The 23,334-nt window shown below is 35.9% G+C and overlaps 1 protein-coding gene across 3 annotated transcripts in view; it reads right to left on the bottom strand.

Moving 5' to 3' along the window:
- DPYD (dihydropyrimidine dehydrogenase) overlaps positions 1–23,334 on the bottom strand; it is an 844,938-nt gene that overhangs the window by 14,763 nt on the left and 806,841 nt on the right. For all 3 annotated transcript variants that reach the window (XM_007977863.3, XM_007977867.3, XM_037982468.2), the window contains one exon: positions 6,400–6,543. In XM_007977863.3, the coding sequence (XP_007976054.3) occupies positions 6,400–6,543 (144 nt within the window). The remainder of the gene's footprint in view (positions 1–6,399; positions 6,544–23,334) is intronic.

Here is a 23,334-nt window from a genome sequence, read left to right as displayed (position 1 = left end):
TTGTTCTATTTTCTCCATTACACTTGTCACCATCTGACATATTATGTATTCATTTGTTTATTTGTCATTGTCTGTTCCTCCCTACTAAATTGTGAGCTGCATGAGAGCTGGGATTTTCACTACTGGATTGTGCCAGTGACTGTTATAGTACTGGAACATAGTGGTTGCACATTAAAGATTATTGGATAAATGAAGAAACATACATGGATGAATTTGACAACTGTTGCCAACTAGAGGTGGAATTTCATTGATTGCATATGTGAGACAAAGTGAAACAACACAAAGTATTGGTAGAACAATCGGTGCTTTCTGATCTTGTGGACCACTTTCCTATTCTTAAGACTTCCTTTTTGGATTTCTTCCACACTATCATTTTATTTTGGTTATCCTTCTCTTTCTTTGATCACTTCTTCAGATTTGTTCCTCCAGAACTCCCTACTCCTTCACAGAGTATTAGGTTAAGTAAGAAATAAGAAAATACATGTGTAGTTTCTATCTTGGTTCTGGAACACAGTGGGCGTTGGAAATGTCAGTTCTTTCTCCTTTATATCCTCGAGCATAGGCCCATAATTCCTTTGAGTTTATCAGTTTCAATACATTCAAATCTAAGTTTTTCATGCTACACCCTAAAACCCCCTCAACCTAAAACACTAACATCAAACCCTAACTCATTATCTTTTATTTTTCTTATCTCAGCGGAACTATAAAAAAGCTGGACATCTTAGTCCTTTTATTATCAGCTGTTTACTATACCTATGCCTAATATAATGGGAATCACTGACTCTTGGAGGAAGAATTAATAAGACTTTATTAATTTCATCTCTGTTTCCATTACCATGGCCAATTACCAAATCCAGGACCCCATTATGGCATATCTGAAATACTCTCAGTTCCCCATTTCCTTCTAATCTCTACCTAGTCTGGAGGGCTCCTTAAATGTCACTTCCTCAAGGAGGCTTTCATTGGCCCCTTCCATCTAAATTAAGTCTCACTATGAAAACAGATTCTATATATCTTGCATCTTTTCTATGTAGCTCATATCAAAAAATAATTTTATCTTGTTAGTGTGATTCTTTAATATCTGTCTCTCTATATTCTGTATATTTTATGAGGACAGAAGCTGTGTATGTTTTATTTATTGCCCTGCAGATGCTCAATTCCTGGTGCATTGCTTATCTCATGGCAGGTATGCAATAAAGATTTCCTAAAAAATATATAAGCTTCTTCAAACCTTTCAACTTCGTTGGCCTCCAGAGCTTTATGTATTTCTATTTTCATTCTTCAGTTCATTTTATTGGACAAAATGGAAATGAATAGTCATCTTAACGTGGATTTCTTTCAACCTATTCATTTCAAATATTATAGCTAATAGTAACATTTATTTAGGACATATTTGGTGCAGGCACCATGCTAAAAGCACTTCACACATCATCTAATTTATAACTCTATGAGGCAGATACTTTTATTATTTCCATTTCACAGATTAGTTAGCTGAGGCAAGTTCACACAGCTATGAAATGGCAATGCCATAGTTTGAACCTAGGCAGTGTGACAGAGTAGTCCCATGCCTAATTCAGGAAATTCTTTCACCATAAATATAATCTAAAATTTTACAAACTTTGCTTTGTATTTCAATGAGGGCAATAGTTTCTGAAGACATTTTTATGGTCACTTTCTTTAAATATGTCTGCTTGCTAAAATGACACTGGGAAGTCCAAATTCAGCTTTATGACACGTCTCTCCTCTTATGCAAGATATCTTAATATATTGTTTAGACTCCTTTCCCTCTCTGCTTGCCAAAGATGTAGTTTCCTTAATCATGCCCTTTCTGGCAGCTTCAGCTATTCTCTTCCAAACATATGAAAGCATATGCAAGCCTGGATCATTCTCATATAAACAAAACAGTCTTTTCCTCTATTCCATTCCTCTTCTTATCCCTTTCTTACTGACCTTTCTCAAGTTACCGAAAGTGTATTCTGCACACTTTGTTGTTACTTTCTCAGTCTTCATTCATTCCTCAAATTATCACCTCCTGGATTCTACTTTTCATCATTCCATTGAAGTTGCTTCTTGGGACAGGGAAAGCTAAAATGTGATTGATCTGAAGGTTATGCTAAGGAGCTTACCTTAGGACTATGGTTATGATGGGAAAATTTTAAGCAAGGGCTAAAACAAACAGACCTGCATTTTTAAAAGAGTCCTTCATAATAGTTGGAGAATGGATTAGATAAGGAGGACAAAAGAAAGCAGGACAGTTAATAGAATGTTTTAGGGTTCCAGGAAAGAATACGTAAGCAACACACTGAGGCCTCAGCAGTATGTAAAGAATGTAAGAGGAGGGAGATGTAAGAGATAAGAACAATAGTCATTGCTGACTAGCTTGTGAATAGGATGAGTAATAAGATGACATCCAGGCTGAACTGCAGCTTTTTGAGTTAGGTAAGATGGGGTTCATTGAGACAGAGGACTCAGGAGGAAGAGCAGGCTTGGAAGGAATGGGAATCAGTTTAGTTCTAAATATGATGGCTACTGGGTTCTTTGTTCAGACGATGCAGGTGGAGGTGACCCTAAGATAGAGTGACACAAGTCTGAAGCACAGAAAATATGTCTGGGATGGAGAAGAGTTGAGTCATTGTGTAGGAAAAGTTTAGATTTATCATAGAGAAAGATTCTACAAAGAGAAGGAAGCAGAGAGGTGAATACAGACACTAACATCATGTTCTTTCAATCCTTTTCTACTTTCCCCAACCTGTTCCTCAGTTTCCATCATGAGGCTACACGCTGCTCTCTGAACTCAGTGATCTTCTCAAGGCCCACCTTCCCCTACCTTTTCCATGAGGTTAATATCAGAAGGAAAAAGGAATCATATTAAACATATTTCAAAGTAAAAGATCAACGCTGCAGGACAAGAAAGAATTTTGCTTTGTAGAAGTGTAAAAGGGGTATCTTAGGTTTTGGTATTAATTAAATAAGGAGTTTAGAACCCAGAATTTTGAATTTAATTAGAAGTTTCCATTTATAAATATTTAAAAATTGTTTATTATTGGACAAATAATTACTTATGGCATAAAACTTTTTTTCTAGAGATTGACCATCTTTATTGGAACCTTATCTAATTCATTTTTGATTTGCCCTTGAAAACTTTTAGAACATTTTGAGAGGCTGACAATTTGAATGTAAAGTAAATGATGCAATTTATGGTACATTTTTATCACTGAATCACAATTTGAGAGATGAAAGGGATCCCTTTAAAATGCAGATATTGAGGTCTTGGAACAACTGTCTATTTGGAAAAAAATAAAGTTATAACTGTACCTGATACTTTAGAGCAAAACAATTTTAGAGAAATTCAAGTAAAATACAAACATTAAAATCCTAAAACAACTAGATGGGGTAAACATTGATATAATCTTATCAAGGTAGAAAAGGCTAACCTAAGCAAATAAAGAAAGGGCAAAAATCACAAAATCAGCCTTTGCTAGGGATGATTACACAAATTAAAACTTCTGTATGTGTGTGTATATGTGTATATATATGTGTGTGCATATGTGTATATATATACACACATATACACAGTTTTATAATAGAATATAAATATAAATATATATACACAAAGTTTTATATTTATAATATAGTTATTTGTTATAACAAATTTAATCTCTAATTTTCCAAAGAGATATCTGCATTTATAAAAACTGAAAATGCTCCCTTCCCCCAAAACCTCACCACTATCAGTCACTATTTTGTTTTTTGACAGGGCACAGCATCTGCCTAGAAATGACAACAGGTGGAATGAGTGTGGACATTCTGGGGAGAAGGCCAAGGTAGTGGAAAATCCACCAGACATTGAGAAAATCTACCACAGCTGCCCATTAAGATGTTGACACTGATAAGGTCTAAGATGCTGGTAAGATGGTATCTACAACGTCTTGAGGCTTGTGTAACATGTAACACTAAGGACATTCCACTCTGGATAACCTCTAAAGTAAGGAACCTTAGTGGAGGAACATAAGCTTGCACTATTTTTAATAAGATGCGTTATCTCTCTTTGATACTTTTGAAATCTTTATCTACATCCAAGACTTCACATTTCTTTGGTTTATTTAATTCTGAGTTTGATTTTTTTTGATTAATTATCTACAAGCTTTCATTCAACCACAGTAGATTTTTTGTTTGTTCTGTTTTGTTTTTTGTCTAGGTTATCAGTATTTAAAATATAATCCCTGAAAGATTTGAGGGCTAGAAAAGGTCAAAATGCTTTCATAATCATCTTGTACTTCTTTTATTTCAAATATAAATAATATCTTCCTTCAGAAATTTTTACACCTAAGGAAAAGATGCCTAGAGATGGAGATCGTACATTTAATTCAAATTGATTAAGAAGAGAAAGCTGAGAAAATTCCTATTGAGAGGTGAAGTCAACTGGACTTCTTGGGTTGAGTGGTGACTTGGAGAACTTTTCTTATAAGAGGATTGTAAAATGCACTAATCAGCACTCTGTAGCTAGGATTGTAAAATGCACCAATCAGCACTCTGTAAAAATGTACCAATCAGGGCTATGTAAAATGCACCAATCTGTGCTCTGTAAAATGCACCAATCAGCAGGATCCTAAAAGTAGCCAATCGCAGGGAGAATTGAAAAAACAGCACTCTGATAGGACAAAAACAGAACAAGGGAGGGGACAATAAGGGAATAAAAGCTGGCCACTCCAGCCAGCTGTGGCAACCTGGTCGGGTCCCCTTCCATGCTGTGGAAGCTTTGTTCTTTTGCTCTTCAGAATAAATCTTGCTGTTGTTCACTCTTTGGGTCCGTGCCACCTTTAAGAGCTATAACACTCACCACGAAGGTCCACAGCTTCATTCTCGAAGTCAGCGAGACCATGAACCCACTGGCAGGAACCAATTCCGGACACACTATATCTCCAAATCATATAGTAGTCATAGCCACAGATGGGGGAAAAAGGCTCATGAAGGGTTGTAGGTTCTGGCCTTCACATTCCATCAGTGTTCAGTTTGTTCAGTTCATACTTTCAGTAGCACAAAAATAATTTAACATGAACTCAAGAGATGATTTGGGGCTTTTATGCTGTTAAAAGTCCCAAATGTTCATTTTATTTAGAATGATGGCATTGAAGTGTTGGTACGCTTTGTGGTCAGTCACTCCCTTTGCCCTTGCAGAACTCTGTATTGCTTGGAACACTGAGTCTAAACTCCACTGTTTTTAGCATGAGACACATTTTTTTTTTCTTCATAGGTAGAGGGAATTTTTAAGGGTTCCAATCTCCAGTTGACTGCTAAAGATGAATTTCAGTGACGTCTACTTGCGAGCACATAAAAGCAAGCTTTTCAGCTGATGTTTCAAACAGAAAATGGCAATGTAGGAGTAGAGTGTCATCAAATACAGAAGAATGAATTTCAGTAACTGCAAAGTACATTTTAGTGATGATTTCAGAGAGAATGCAATAACACCTCCTTTTTTTCTCATTATGACGGCCTGGAAACAATACTGTCTTGAAGAGGGGCAGAAAAAAAGAAGGTGTGGTTACAAAAGGGCTACCTGAGGCATCCTGGTGGTGATGGGACTGTTTTGCATCTTGACTGTGGTGGTGGATACATGAACCTACATACATGACAAAATTGTACAGAACTATATACAACACACACATAGAAGTAAAACTGGAAAAACTTGAATAGGATTGGTAAATTGTGTCTGTGTCAATATGCTGGTCGTGCTATCATACTACAGTTTTGCAACATGTTACCATAGGTGAAACTGGATAAAGGGTACACAAGAACTCTCTGTATTATTTCTTACAACTACATGTGAATCTACATTTCTGTCAAAATGAAAAGTTTAAGGAAAAAAATCAAGAAAGGTAACATATACTCATAATCCCATCTTAATTATAATTTTTGTTATTACCAGAAAATAATCTCCTGAGAATCAAATAAATGTCCAGGCTTTCCAGAGGCCAAACCAGAGAAAGTTTTCCCAAAACTTTCAAGGGATCACACTGATATTGATGTGCTTATTGATAACTGAGTTGTGCTACATACATGACTAACATAAGATCTGTTGGAGTTAATTATAGATTAAAATAATTTTTAAATGACCATAAGAAAACAAGGAATTTCATCTTAATATCTCCTGACACATTTAAGGTATATAAAAATTTCCAAGAAAGGCATGCTTGACAGTGTTCTAGAAAGTATAAAATATGCAAATAAAAGGGATTATTTTATAATTTAAATGCAGTTTTCACCATGGACAGATTTTTTAAAAAAACTTTCATTGTATTTCTAAAGCCAAATTAGTGATACATTTAAGCAGTAAATAAACATTTTAGCTATATTGGTATAGTAAAGTAGGCATACTTATATAGTTGGCATAATTTTTACCTTGATGGTAGGAACAGGCCATTTGGGGATAAAACAGTTTCTCTTAAGTGGTGAAAAAGCTGCATTTTGTTCTTTCAGTCTAATCTTGTTTTCTGCTATGATTTTCTTGCGCTGTTCAAGATAAGGTCCAAAACTTGGCAGTTTCTAAAAGGAAAACACACAAATAAGAAAGCATGTTAGCTCAGAGAAGAGAAAAATGGGAAGATATAAACATATAAATATTATCAACAAACAAATGTGTGTCTAGGGATTGTTTCATGTATACTGTAACTAGGTCTTCACTCGTTGTTGTGGACCACTAGTCTTCTAGGTATCAGGTTCCATTAATTATTAAAAAAGAACACAACAGTACAATACTTTTACCAAATATGTGTGTATTACATATACAAATGTTAATTAAAATACATTTCTAAATGGAAAAAAGTTCACAATGGCAAACCAAACCCATTCACTTAAAACAATAGCTATTAGTTAAACCATTTGTTTGGTTTATATAGACAGAAGGTGAAATCTATTGATGCTTTTTTCCCCTTCATCAGGTTTTTAGCATGGTATAGACACAGTTGTAGTCCCTGACAAATGCTTTTGTCAATAGCAAAGGTACTTTGCCAAAGTTCTCATCTGGATCTCTATTTTAGTGTGTTCAAATTCTTACTACATCTCTTTAAAGATTGTAACTAATGTTGATTGCAATTTACTGGAATAGCTGAAAAACAAAATGGTAAAAATATTGATTTCTCTATACAGAAAATAAATTTTACTTTGCATGGAGGCAACAACAGAAATGAAAAGGAGAGGAAATACTACAGTGCTTAAACAAACTCCATCAGTATTCAAAATCACATCACGGAGCTTTAAATTTCAAGGTTATTCAATTGTACTTTACAAAGTTCATTTAGAAAGATACCTGGGCGTCATGGAAAAATGCTAAGTGGTTTCAAGTTAACACGAAAATGCCCTCATACCATTCATTATCCCACAATTATTTTCTCTTCACTTTGTCCTTCCCCTCTTCTAGAACCTTTGATCTTCACTTTTACTGACACATACTGCTGGTGATAGACATCACTGAATTCTAAATGTTTTGTGTCGGCCTGTAACCTGGAATTGCTAGGTCTTTTTCATAAGACTGCAAAAATACACTCTCTCTCCTACAGAATAAAGCCCATTTATCTAGCTGATGGAGGTTTGGAAAACTACAGCACTCCAAGGTCATCCTGATCTCTGACCTAGCAAGTATTTTGGTGAAAAATCACACTTGTTTCAAAACACTGGCCTCCACATTTCATCTTGCATAACGCCCGAGGAAAATGAGTTCTCTGGTCCTCTAGAGACCTCAGTAGAGTAGGTAAGCTAAACTTAAACCATGTTCCAATTAAGCCGAAGTGCAAACTGCAACTGTAATTTATATTAGTGAAGAACATATTTATGTGGAAATATCTAAGATTGTTACTTCCATTATCAATTCATTATAATGATGTCAACAAGTCAAGTAAATGGAAACAATGTTATGAATGCCAAATTAATTTATATACAATTAGACTAGAACTGAGTACTTCATCTCTATACCTTAATGCTTTCCTAAATTGTAATATTTAATGGTTGCAGTAATATGAAATAATATGGAGGGAGATAGTATTTTGTATCTATTTTGCTATAAAACAAGTGATACTGACTTGCTAAAAGCATAAAATAAATAAGAGTATAAAACAAGTCCTCCTTATCACATATAGAAGAATCCTTAATATAGAAAAGACAATACTTTTTTGAAATGTCCTTTTATGAAATGGCTTTTTCTTGGGGCATATGAGGTGTTAGGGATTACACCTGGTGCCAAAGACATGCCTTTGGGGTCTAGAAAACACCACGTAAGGTGGTGAGCACATGTCCACATGATATAAATCTTCAGAATGTCATCCCCTGCATGTTTCTCTTATACCTCAAGGCCATCTCAATCCTAATCTCATATACTCAAAGACCATCAAGAATGGTTACGTGTTGAAACCTATGACCTCTGGTTCTAGCAGATGCCTCATGTTAGCAGGCTCCATGAAAATCAGAACCATTATTTTCCCTGCTGGGGTTTAGATGATTCTCTGTTTGGGCTTTACCTTACTCAATATCGTCTAATGTCACCTAAGAGTTTTGTAAAGGCCATTCAAAATAAATCATTCTTGGAACTTTCAAATCTATCTTCCTTTAAGTGTACATCAGAGGATAGCATTTTTTTTTTTCATTTAGATGATTCTTTATCCAAATGCAGACAATGAATGTAGTTAAATTTAAACCATAATGATTTCAAATTGTTTCAACAATGGTAATAACAACAATAAATATTTGAAAATCTTTTGATGCTGAATATAATACAGCCTGTGTAAATATCCAACAGCCTGACACTTTCTGTCATTTTTTGCAATGATTGACCACATTTGCCATACATAAATTATGTTACACAGCCTTCCCCTGGCTAACATGCTAAGTTTCTAATGTGCTAATTGGTTTTATAATTAGTCCTAAAGAGAGAATCTCAATTTAACATAAAGATTCCTACAGGATTTTCTTTGTGCATTGGTTAGAAGAATTAATGGACTAAAAGGAAAACTTGCCAATTTTTTTTAATTGAAAGCAAAAAAATACCAAATATCAGTGACTGCTCCTTCAACCTTCCACCAAGCATCTCCAAATCAAATTGGGTTCATTTTTGTTTAATTCCTCACTGCTACGTGGAGCTCTCAGAGACTATGGCATAGTACCAGCTTCCAAAACTTCAAGGCTGCCGTAGACGTTTTGCTTTCCTTATTAGTTTGAAAATTTAAGTGCTTTAAAATATGTTGTATATATTAAAGTGGTCCTAAGGATATTTGAGTATTGAACATTTTAAAAATTAAGTTTTCTGAAAACAGAAAACATCAATTCCCTCCTGCACCAAAGGAACACCCGATCACCTTTACACATACCACATTTAGGCATATGTTTGTGTTCTGATCTTGCAAAAAAAAAAAAAAAAAGGAAAAAGCAAGCAAGCAAAACAAAGCTAAGAAAGAGTGAAGATGAATGCATAGTTGGTCACTGTGTGTGTGTGCAATCAGTGATGATTAATAAAGCATTTAGTTCAAATCTCTGCCTGAACATATAGTTAATTGATTTCCTATTGCAGGAGGAGAAGCAGCAGGACCTGACAGTGCCAGCAGCAGGAGCTTTTCCTCTTTATTCATTATTTTCTTACAGAAAAGTTGTAGCCTGCGGTAACTCAAAGTGAGAGGTTTTGAGCGTCATGCTATATTTCTTAAACAAAGGAAAAAGTTCTTTAGGACTATCAAAAGCTGCTTTGTAACTGATGAACTGAACAAAGCTCAGAAATGGTGTGATTTTTGTTTCAATAGTTTCTCCAGGGATTCATCATTGATGAATTTGTTCTCACCAGAAAGGCTAAATCCTACTCATTTAAAGATAACAGTATCTTACACTAAAACTGTCTCTATCCAGATATAAAAAGCATTACATTGCCGATAGAAAAGTGACAACATAATGAATCAACAATGATACCTTAAGCCAGCAAAGCTTTAGGTAAAGAAGTCTATTTGGATTATAATTTATTCATGGATCAATCTAAAGGTAATTGAGCATATTATGAAGTAGAAAAAGGTTCTTGTTTGTAATAGAAGCAAGCACTTGCATCTTCCAGTTTAAATTGCATAATTTTTATGAGAATGGCAGCAAGTTGCCTAATAGCACTAGTCTATAGTACTGTAATGGATCAACTCTATTTTCTTAATCACACTCTCTTATCTAATTGGAAACAATAACAGAAAGACAAGTAATTACTTGGATATCCAAATTGTAATATGTGAAAGATGAAAATATTTCAGGCTTATATCAGAATATATCACTCAGTATCAGATATATATGTATATATATGTATCTCATTCAGTATAAACCTGAAATCTATCTATCTATCTATCTATCTATCTATCTATCTATCTATCTATCTACCTACCTATCTCCTTTATACCTATTTTGTGTGTGTGTGTGTGTGTGTATACAACTGACAGACTAAAGGATAAGTTACATGTAAAGGATATCTAAAAGTTGACTTTTTTTCCCAAAAGACATGTTTGCTTATGACATAGTTCTATTATTTATCAGTCTTTTGATATTTATTCAACAAATACAACATTTAATATCCACTCTGGGCCAGGAACTGTCCTGTGATACATTAAAGGCTAAACAATTTCCATATAGTGCAGTACAAAATATAATTGTTATTAATTTTATAAGTATCTTTTGCTATTCATGAAGGGCTAGTGTCAGATTGAATTATATGTCGAATATACCTGGTTATTTCAGTTATCTCAAGGAATAATATGCCAGACTCCTTGGAAAACTGTTTGAACTCAATAAAATAACCAATAATTGCAGAGAAAAATGAAGAAAAAAATGTTCAAAGAGTTGATCTTTAAAAACTCAAAAAGCTAATTGAAGTAGTTCTTGGATACCTAAAATCAAAAATATGGGAGCAGTGTGGTATAATGGTTCAGAGCATGGGTTCTCTGAGTCTGTTTCATTATCTATAAAATGGCCATTTTGAGGTTTAAATAAAGTAATCCATGTAAAGTTTCTAACTCACCCTAATTCCAGTCTCTGTGTGCTCAGCATGATTCAAGGTAGCACAGGAGATAGAGATGAGAAGTCTCTCTTTTGTTCTGTACTTTCTGAATTCAATTACTTTTCTTCTTTCCTCTTTTCAATTATGAAAATAATCAGTTACTTACATTTGATGCTGTTTTTATTTCAGAATAAGTTTTAGCATGGTTTAGAATCAGAAGCTCAGATTTTCCCATGTGTAACTGGCATGTAATGCTTAATCACTGATATAACAGTACGCAATGTTTCATGATATTATCAAATTTGGACAGTGGAAAACAATAAAAAGACAGAGACAGAAAGTTCATCAATGTATTACATGTTACCATAGTGCTATGTGGTGCCAATGATGCAAATCAGGACACTGGCATTGGACATGTAAAATATATAAAATATGAGTATTAGTTTAACCTGATAAATGTAAGCATACAACTTTTGATCAAATGTATGATATCTAAATCGGTTAAAAGAGATAGTTCATGTTTCACAGTGAAAGTAGAAAGTCAACATTCACATAGTGATTAAGGAAATAATTTAGAAGTCAAATTTGCATTAAAATCAGTTTTGCACTCATTAGCTGTGTGACTATGAGCCAATTACTTAACTATTCTGCCACTAATTTTCCTTATCAATGAAATGAGAATGACAGTATCAAACTCACGATGTTGGTGTAAGCATTAAATAGAATAATATTTGCAAAATGCATGCCTGCCAATTTATTCCCATAAGCCTTAACTGCTTCTATTGCATTGTGTACTGTGCTCTGTGTTTCCATGTTTGCTCATGCATCGCCTCTGCCAGAATACCCCATCCTGTCTTTTTCACCTAGTACATGCCAATTAAGCTATTTAGTTTCAGCTCAGTCTTCACAACACCTAAGTAATCTCCTTTACCGATTACCCTCCCTGCCCAGTGGTTTAGAATATCCTGGGCATATTTTCATCTCTGCACCTACTACACTGCCTTATCATCATTAGCTTATGCGTCCATCTGCCCAGCTTGAGATCCTAGACAGGCAGCTTTGATCCAGCACATAATAGGTGCTGAATATAATGTTTCAGAGCTTAATGAATGAATGAATAAATGAATGAACGAATATCTTGAATATATTTACAAAACCTTTCTGGTTGTTTGAATTGTCAAACAATCCCAAACAGTTACTTTCAGAAGCACATTAAAGTATATAAATAGGTTTTTAAATATGACATGAAGTAAAAAAATCATACGTACAGAAAAGCTGTGTTTCATACATTCAGAAAACATTTATAAGGAGCCAGACACTTGAAATTTATACAGAAAGGATAGTGTGTGACCTTAAAGAGCCTATATTAATAACAATTGCAATACCCTGTGACAAGGGCTGTGGCAGAAGTGACACAAACCATTATATGAGCAGTGACAATGTGTATCTAACCCAGGCTGAGGGGTCAGAGATTTTCTAGAAGAGGTGTCATCCGAGCTAAACTCTGAAGGATAAGGTGAAGGCAGGACGGCAAGTGGTGCAGGTGGAGGCGTGAGGTCAGGAAAGGGGAAGAGAATCCTCCAGGTGGAAGAAACAGCGGAGGGAGAAGGGTGACAATTTGGAAAAGGCACCAGGGAGCCATTGGACTGCTAACCCTCTGCTCCATCGTTCATAAGCTACAAGAGGGTGAGGCACTTCCCCTGTGAAAAGCAGGCAGAGCGCATGATGTTGTGAAGTGATGAAGTCAGATCATGAATTAGGAATAATGTCAATCAAGAGAAGAAAATCTAACATTCATGGAATGCTAGCAAAGGATGATGGAAATAAGACTTGCTTCTGCTAAGTGCTGTGCAGGTGCTGGAGCCTAGGCCACAAAGAGGACCAGGAGGCTGTTCCTTCCAAAAGCAGTTCTTAGCCTTATGAAAATGATTGAGTCATATTCAAAGGAACTGAGATAAGAAAATTATTATTTTAATATTGAAACAATTTAAATAACTCACATCAGGTATCTCTTTACAAACTGTAAAGAGACTTTTTAAAGTGAGGATTTTTCAAGAAATACCTCTAGGTTGGGATTTAGGAAATGTGGTATTGATGGCATGTTTTAGGAGAAACCAGAACAAAGAGCTGGTCCAACCATTATGCATGGAGAAATGTAGAATTCTGAAGGAGAGGGGGAATAGAAAAGAGAGGAGAGGGTAAAAGAAAGTGTGAAAAGAGAGGGCAAGAGAGAGGGAGCAAAGCCTATTGTTATGAGGCTGAAGGACTTTTATAAACAGGGAGAGTCACTATTGAATTTTAAGATGTTTGCATTGCTCCAATCTAAATCCTCCTCCATAGCCTCTATCTAAGAACATCTGCTACACACTTACATGCCTTGGTGAGAAATTTGGAAGAAAATCGGGGAAACAGGGTTGAGTTTCATGGGTGGGTTGGCATATAGCTGAAAAGAATAGAAACCAACAGGAGGGAGATTTGAGGGAGATTCAGAATTTATTGATAGCTGGAATTTATAGCCAGAAGTAATCTAGAGAACAGAATCTCTGGGGATTTTGTAGCAATCTCCAGAAGGACAGGACTGGATGAAGTCAGCTGACATCTGGCTTACATACTTCATTGTAAGGAGAAATAAGATAAGTAGAGGACGACATGCACAATCTGACGTAACCCAGATCCAATGAGCAATTAATTCCAACTCAGAGGTTAATACAATCTTTACAGTGAAGGAGGAATTTAAACTATGCTGAAAAATTCTGAAAGGGGAAAACAGTGTCGAGTTGTAGGAGGAGAAGAGAAGTAAGGGAATGAAGTGAAGAAACTATAAGATGAGCTTACCTTTATACGGCTAAAATATAGTAAGTGACAGGGAGATAGTGGGGGACTAAGCTGGAATATCTATAGATAGGGCTCTGAATTTTGGGCAAAGTGTTTGGATTTTATTCTTTAGGGTATATGGGAACACCAGATATTTGAAAATGTGTGACCAGATCCTCATAGTGGCAGAAGGAAGGGTGGACTGTGGGATGATGGTGGTAGCAGAAAGGGAGAATGATCCAGAATGTTGGAGGTGGGATTCTGGTAGTGGTAGGAAAGTGAACTAGATGAGTTCTAAGTTTATCATTATTTCCCTTTTTTTTTTTTTTTTGAGATAGAGTCTCACTCTGTTGCCCACGCTGGAGTGCAGTGGCATGATCTCCGCTTACTGCAAACTCCACCTCCCTGGTTCAAGTGATTCTCGTGCCTCAGCCTCCCAAGTAGCTGGGATTACAGGTATGTGCCACCCCACCTAGCTAATTTTTGTATTTTTAGTAGAGGCGGGGTTTCACCATGTTGGCCAGGCTGGTCTCGAACTCCTGACCTCAGGTGATCCACCCACCTCAGCCTCCCAAAGTGCTGGGATTACAGGCATGAGCCACCACGCCCGGCCAGGTTATCATTATTTTAAAAGCTGTTATAGTAGAAAATTTAAAAAGGTTCTATGGTGTAATGGTTAATTTTATGAATCATCTTGACTGGGTTAAAAGATGATGCCCAGGGAGCTGGTAAAACATTATTTGTGGGTGTGTTTGTCAGGGCGTTTCCAGAAGCGATTAGCATTCAGATCAGTAGATCAAGTAAAGAAAAATATGCCCCGAGTAAAGAAAACGTGGGTGGGCATCCTCCAATTGGTTGATGGCCTGCATAGAACAGAAAGGTGGAGGAAAGGCAAATTCTTTCTTTCTTCTGGAGTGAGAGCTACGACATCCATCTTCACATGCTCTTGGATATCAGAGCTCTAGGTTCTGGGGCCTTTGGACTCTAGGACTTATACCACTCGCCTAGCCATCTCCTCTACCACCTGCTGCCCCCTCACCTCCCAGTCCTGAGGCCTGCAGATTCAGGCATAGAGTTAAGTACGCCATTGGCTCCCCCAGTTTTTAGGCCTTCAGAGTCAGACTGAATTACACTACAGGCTTTCCTTGTTCTCCAGCTTGCAGATGGCATGTCATGGGACTTCTTGGCCTCCATAACCATGTGAGCCAATTCCCATATTAAATTCCCTTTTATATACCTATATATAACCAATGGGTTACACACAGATACAACCTATAACCTGTTATATATGCTGTGTTACATGCTATAATAACATAACCAATAGGCTGTATATAGATATATGAGGGAATTGAATATGGGTTATCTATATATAACCTATTGGTTATGGATATATAAGAGGGAATCTATTATGGGAATTGGCTCTGTTTCTCTGGAGAACTCTAATACACGTAGTATTCAGGAAACAGAGACCCAACACTGACTACCTGTGCCCACACCGTAGATCCAACATTGATCTTCACTCCCACACTGCCTGTTGACTGCCTCACTGTGACTCACAGTGGCTTCTGCCCTGAAACTCCTGCATGCTGTCATTCTTCCTGACAGACTTCTATTTCTCTCTCTTTGCTGGTCATCTTACTGTAGATGACACCTCCTTTATCACCATCCCCTGCTCAGTCAGATTCTTAACTTTTAAAATTACATAGGAACTTTGTTAACTGGGGGATGCATAGTCTATGGGCTGCCAAAGAGTTACTTCTTAGTCAAAAGGAACATAAAGCAGTGTTGCTGGACGACCTGGGAAGGGTAAAATGACTTAGTTTTACTTTCCTTGCACTCTAAAGAACCTTTGCTTGTATTTTGTAGAGATGACGAGGTAGGGGAGGAGACACAGGGAAAATCAAGTTCCTCAAAAATAGCTGAGAGGGGATTACAAATTTAGCAAGGGAGATGGAAGGAATTGCACCATCATCATCACCTTCATCAGCTTATTAACTGATCATGGCTATATACCAGACACTTTGCAAAGCACATGAGTACATTATCTCTTCCTTATTGCCAAGAAGATAAAGAATACCCATGAGGTGGGTATTCTAGTATCCATTTATACACAACAACACTGAGGGGCAGAAAGACTAAGGAACTTGCTACAATTCTGCCCATTAATAAATGGCAGAGCCAGGAATCAAATCCAAATCTGCCTGATGTGAGATTCTGTGCTATGCTGTCACTCATATTTCTTTGTAGTCCTTACAAAGTTTTGTATAAGGTAGGTGTTTAATATACTTTTTATTTACATAAAGAAGCATACTACCTACACACTCCATTCCCTGAAATCGATGCTTCCTGTTTTTCTTATTCCACAAATTGTGAAGGGAAAATGTTTCACACAGCAGAAACCATTAAAAAAATGCTGAACACATACCAAGCAACATATCTGAATTAGTTTGGTCCTGTTTATTACTGGCCTCAAGTTTAATGAGCTCAACTTAATACAGGTGAAAGGCCAGGGTGTTACATGCAGAAGTTAATGAAATACCATAGAGCTGCTGAGAAAATGATTAGCAGCCAAATGTGAATTTAATATACTTCATCTTCAAGAAGCAATGCCCCGTGGGAGGCATCTTGCTGGGGGAGGTAATGTGGCATATTGGAAACAGTCCTCACTTGGGAATGAGGAGATGAGGCTCTGATCTTAGCTTTGCTGTCAGCTGGTTTTGTGACCTGTGGCAGGCTGGCAACTCTCTCATGTGTCTCAGTTTTCTCACCGGTAACATGAGGGGGTTTGACTACATGATCTATGAGGTCCCTCCCAGTGATGCGATCTGTTTTGTTTTCAAATTCACAATTAGAAATCCTTAGGGTTTATGCCTAGGTGGCATCACATTGTCTGTGAATGAAACATCGGATTGAGTCATAAGTTATAACTCTTTCCATCCTACTTAACTATAGAACATTCTGAGTCTATTAGGCTATAACATAGGGATATCATGGATCATGTTTATCAAACTTCCAAGATTGGAGGGGTTCATAAACTTCATTAGTAAAAGGTAAAACTAAAGATATTATAGCTATTTTACCTCATTATCAAATAATGAAATCTGTACAGAAAATTAATAGAACTAAAAATATTTTAATGAAAGCTATTATAAATCTGTATGAATTGGGAAATTCATAGTTCATAACTAATATTACACTGTAATTATCTTGACAAAGTTTGATGTCTACTTACAAACTCATCTGAGACGCACTCTATAGAAAATCAACCACAAATATTAGAAGTGAATATAAATGATAACAGGCATGAAATTACTAAAGAGATAAGAATAAAATATAGATACACATGTGGTTGCATTTGCTATATATTAGAGTTTTAGGATTTGGGAGAAAAATAGAACCTTCTACTAAAATAATGTAATATGCAGAATGATCATGGATCTTAGGATGCAGAAACTAGCTGAATGACCTGGGGCAAGCCACTTGCCCTCTGTAAGCCTCAGTTTTCATCTGTATAAAACAGAAATAACAATGATCACCAAGCCCATTTGTTCTTCACCACAACTATTTAAAATAGGAAAAGCATTAATAGATGATTAAAATACAGCTGTTACTATTTTGAAAACTCAAAAACATTATAGAACCAAAGTACTATTATATTGTGCATAAATCTCATTTATGCACAATGTAATACATAATGTAAAGATGATGTGAGTACTCTGAATTATAAAAATGTCACAGAGTATTAACAACACATAAAGAAAGATTTTCTCAGCAACAGTCCTTCCAGTGCCTTAGGAGTACTTGGATGAAATAATTTGCTTCTGAAATCCACCTTCAAAATGCTACTGCTTTCATGGCTAAATGTTGCATAGAATGTCAAGGGCAAAAACCAATGAGGGAAAATGGAATAAAAACTGCCTTGCACAATGGAATGGAAGCAAAGGAAAACAGAAAAATGAGGTGATGAGGAAAATGGGACTGCTATAAATACGGAGTAAAAAGTATACAGGATTCAGGCTATATTCGGAGCAAGAATAGGTTAATCAATTTTCTTCCACATTTATGCAATATGATACCTAATATCCTCCAACGCAGAAACACCTGGATGACTGTTTTAATCCCTTTTACAGCACAGGACATAAAGTATCACATTTTGATCCATCTAAAACCCTATTTAGAGTTACAGTTCAAGGCATACTGGAATAAAATGATCATTTTGAAAGTCAATTTTTTAGTAGTTCTACGCTAAGCAGATTTATATTGGAAAGAAAATAAAAGCAAGTGCAAATTTTTTAATGTAAAGACAATATCTTTCTAATATAATTATCATATATGTATGAAATATTAAACTTGGGAAATGTATATGTTATACGTTTGGCAAAGTGCTCCACAAATAATACCTTCTCCATGCAACTACAGAATACAGTAACAAACATCCATAAATCAGAATTCATCTCAAATCTAGGTCTCCCAATTCCAAGCCTAGTGCCGCGCTCTCTACATTGGCCGTGAACTTCCTGAAGTTTTTGGGCTACTGTTTTGCCCAACAATATCAAAGTTTTTGGTGTTTTAGGAAAATATACTGAGGAAAAGACCTAATAAACTACATTCTTGGGAAAGGCTCCTTCTTTCAGCTGTATTTGTTGAGTATTTACAATTTGTCTAGCACATGCTATGGGCTGGCCATTGAAGACATAATGGAGAATAAAACATAAATGTGATCTCTTTCCTCAGGGAATATGTAATAACGTTTAGTGCAACAGGATTAAACATAAATCATCCCACCCATCTGCACTTTCACCTCTGTCTTCTCTTCTACTACTAAGAGAAGTATCCTATGCCCTTTTAAAGACTTCACTCGTGGACTCCATCTCACATACCCTCTGATCATATGAAGGAATTTGTTTCTGTTCTTTTTATCTTTGAGTATTCAACAATTTACCCTCATTTTTACATTATTTTCATTAGCACATAGATATACTTTAATCTCTCTCATCCTAAAAACAAATATACTAAGCATAACAAAACAATTCCTGTGACCCTACAGCCACTTTCAGGCATCATTAATTTACTTCCCTTCAAACTTCTTTTATCATTTTTAATAGTGTCTGTCCTCACACCTTCACCTCCTATTCACTCCTGAACATACCCTTTTCAGGAATTTGTCCTCCATTCCAAACAACTGAAATGCTTCCATAATGAAGTTAACAACAAGCTTTGTTGTGCAAATCCTGTGGCCACATTTTTGTTTGTGCTCATCTAACTTTATCTCTCAGTGTCATTAAACCTAGTTGACCCTTCTTTCCTTCTTAAAACACTATCCTATGGCTGGGCACAGTGACTTATTCCTGTAATCCCAGCACTTCGTAGGCTGAGGTGGGAGGATAACTTGAGCCTAAGGGTTTGAGACCAGCCTGGGCTACATAGAGATACCCCATCTCTATTTAAAAACAATAAACAAAACCCCCAACTATTCTGTTTTTCATCCTACATCACTTCTAAGTGTCTCCTTTGCTGGGTAGTACATACACCTCAAATTTCTCTACTTTTCACCATTTCCACTGATATGGCCATAGTCCAAGGCTCAATTGCCTCATCCTTGGGCTACTGCAATAGCCCCCTAACCAATCTACCTGCTTTCTCTTTTGATTTGGTATAATGTATCCTCCTTATAGTATCCTGAGAAGTTGTCTTAAATAGAAACTATGACAGATCATTCCTCTGCTTAAAATCCTTCAATGATTTCATTGCTCTTAGAATAAAATCAGAAAACATCACCATGACTGTAGGTTTATCTGGCCCCTGCCTATCTCTTCAATATAATTTAAGCACCATCCCCTTTACTCACTACACTCCAGCCATACTGTTCTTGCTATTTTTGAAAAGTCTTATAAGGTCATATGACCTTAGGGCCTTTACATTTACTGTTTTTTGTTTTTTGTTTTTTGTTTTTTTTTTGTCTGCATCCGGATCTTTGCATGGTTGGATCCCTCACATGTTTTAGGACTCAGATAAAATGTCACCTCCTCACAGAGGCACTCTTTGACCACCCAGTCCACAGTAGGCCTTTCAAATCACACTCTTCACATCTCCTTTTAAAAAATATTCACATCGTTTATTTGCTTATTTTTAAAAATCTCCAACCCCTCTAAAAGGTATGAGCTACGAGAATAAAATGTTCACTAATCTTATTTACTAATTTCCAGAACCATGAGCAATGACTGGCTCATTGTACACTCTTGAATGAATGAAGGTACTGGGTACATTTATACACAGAACAGTCTTGAACTTAGCTTGGCTTCCAATTCTGGCTCAATTTTTACTAGGTTTTTGACTTAGTCGTGTTTTGCTTAACTTTTGTAAGATCTCAGTTTCCTCATTCATGAAATGGGAAAAATATTTTATAAGGTTGTAAAGATTATATAATTTATATAAATTGTATAGAGTGAAGCCAGAGCTTAATACAGAGTAGGCACTTAATAGGCCTCTTTGCCATCATTATAGAAATTCTTATCAACATTATTTTTGTTATAGAAATTCTAGCAATGTCTCATAGCTTTCTATTATTAACTTTGTGAATTACTCACGCACACAATGACACTATTTTAATGTATTTATTTTTTAAAAAGTGCTTTTAAAATATTTTGCTGTGTGCTTAATATTACGATATAGTAAACATTTCCCATTCCTTCAGAAAACCATTTCTCCAGCATTTATAAGGGAAGTCAATGGATTAAGCATGTTGTACGTGATGGAGAACTGCTTATTTCACATTTAGACTGCATACACTGTATAAAGTCAGGATTGCTCATACAGTTGTGTAATTTTGTGCTCCACATGTTTAAATAAGTAAAATTAAGAAAATGACGATTTGATAGTTGACGAGTAAATGTAAACACTAGTGCTTAAAGAATGAAACCAAGACCATTCTGTAGCCTAAACTAGATGCTGTCATCTGTGGGGGTTAGGGAAGATGCTAAGATCTGAGCCTGCTACCATGCTACTTCACGAACATCTGGCAGTCTGTCACTTCACAGGCAACAACATCTTCTCTAAACAGCGGAGACTTGAATTCATCAGGGATTCCTGTAGTACAGTATATGCTTAACTTAAGTACCTGCTTTCCCGTGATTTCCATAGATTATCATATTCATGACACTGTGGAGTGAAAGCATTCTTCTCACTCTCTAACCAGAACATGAAAAAGAAATTAAAACATTGGCAGGCACTTTGTCTCCAGTTTGTTGGACAAGTAAGAAAAGGACTTTCCACCCATTAATGTAAATGAAATTCTGTCAACTTAGAGCATTTAAACAAAGATGACAGCAGCCTGTCTATTAATAAATTCCTGACAGGGTAACAATTACATTTGTAGTTGACTGTTTTTCTTTCAATAAATGTAGGTCAGTGGGTATTTTTAAGGAATCTGTTTAAAATAAATTTGCAAACCCCAATAACTTTTCTTCTCATCTCTATTAACCCAGAAAGTAACTTTAACATGCACATTCTTGCTTATTAAGAATGGGTTTTAGAACACTGTGGTCAAAGCATTTTTAACACCTATAACTGTGTAATTAAATATATGTGTGCCTACTGTGCATATACACATACACATACATATAATACATATATATAATACATATATGACATCTATATTCTACCCCAATATTTTGAGTTGAATCCTATAGAAAGATTTAAAGCACAGTGGGCTCTCTGTTATCCAGGGATGGTTTTTCCATTTAGGGATAATCTGGGCCCTTGCGTTACTGCTTCTGACTATGTGCATTTCTTTCATTACTGACTATCAGAAAGGAAAGGTAAGGAAAGGTAACAAACTGATCTAGCTGGTTAGTCCTCTAGCCTTAGGAGCTTAGGAATCTATTTTGTAGAGGAAGAAGAAGTGAATTTAATGAATAAATTCAGTTTGGGGGGATTATGTGTGGAATTCACTAATCCACTGGCCCAATATCCCATTAGTTAGAGTTGAGAAAGTAGGTTTCTAAACAGAATCAGGATGAGATTTTCAATTTCCTTTTGTGGAAGGTCTTTCCAAGAGAATGTGTTTTGTCTGTCTAGGGGAGTTTTGGAGATGGTATATGTTGATATATTTGAATATCAGTTATAAGTACTATTACCTTCATTTATTACAAATTAAAAGCACAGCTCTATATTTCATCACATTTAAGATGCTATCATACATTGTTTATTTATACAATAAAGAAGAAAATATAAGGAAAATACATTGTTTAAAACATTACTAAAACTTTTTCACATTCAGCAGCTGGTAATTTGAAGATATAATCAACTGTAAGACAAAATGATTCAGAGGTATTAAAAATGAAAAAATGCCTGTCTCAGATTTGGTAAAATGCATTGGGTTTTCTAAATACTTACTGGCTCAGTTCTAAGTCTCCTCATCACTGTTGGTAGCCATAATACAGTAATGGCACCTCATTACTCCTAGGGCGATGCTACATGCAAATTACATCATCATTCCTAAAACCCTATTTATAAGTGAAAGTCCAAATTTTGGATGAATAAAACTTCAAAATTTACCATCACAGAAAAGCAAAGAATAAGCTTTGTTCTATTTCCGGCATTATCCCAGAAAAATGATGTGTGACTATCGCAAAAAAGAGAGGTGAGGGTGGACATTACTGTGTGTTATTGTCCATAATTTAACTGCGTTAAGTCCATACCTGAAAACTTCTGAGATAGGTGCCTTTATTGTTTCTTGACTCCATTTTCCTATCCATATCTCTTCTACTCTTCTAGAGGTATGTGGTGCTAAAGTTTTTTTTTAAAGTTAAAGACTATGTACATTATATATTTGTATTTGTAACTTCTAATGTGAATTCAAGGATAAAATAGCGTAAGCAGTATTTGTTCCTTCAAAGAAACTCAGGATGTCCTAACTATTTTATACGAGAATGATTTCCCTCTTGTATTCCTCCATGAATGTCTTTGCATGAGTTAAATATTTGAAAGGTTGACAGACTTAGTTATTTCTAGAAGAAGTTTCTGTTGATCAGTGTGCAGGGGTTAATTCTGGCACTGCCCCTTAAAGATACTCTCTCTGTGGCAGAATGAGCCACAGAGAGAAAGATACATAGGACAGTGTCAATACAGCATCGTTACATCATTTAATGGCTGACGGTGCTTATGGCAGCCAACAGTCTGAGGAAAGCAGGTTTTCCCTGAATGATGAAAAAAAAAAAACCACATCATATTCAATAAAATCTTAAACAAATGCCATATATTCCTGTTAGTCATCCAACGATGAAACTGTATATGCGAATACACTAATGCATTCCTTAAATGCAAATTACTGCTAAATTCCTAAGTAAACTGTCTTCCACTTCAGAGCCATTGTAATCCATCTCTTATGTCAGATGAACTGTAAGACTTATCCTTCTGATCGCATAGGCTTTACTGCTTTTCGTCATTCATCTCTCACACTTGGTAATCCTTTTACCTCTCCCTTCCAAGTTTGTAATTTAAATGCAATCTATTCA

The sequence above is a fragment of the Chlorocebus sabaeus genome, chromosome 20 (genome assembly GCF_047675955.1).
Source record: "Chlorocebus sabaeus isolate Y175 chromosome 20, mChlSab1.0.hap1, whole genome shotgun sequence".
Taxonomy (NCBI): domain Eukaryota; kingdom Metazoa; phylum Chordata; class Mammalia; order Primates; family Cercopithecidae; genus Chlorocebus; species Chlorocebus sabaeus.
This window is presented reverse-complemented; position numbering and strand designations above follow the sequence as displayed.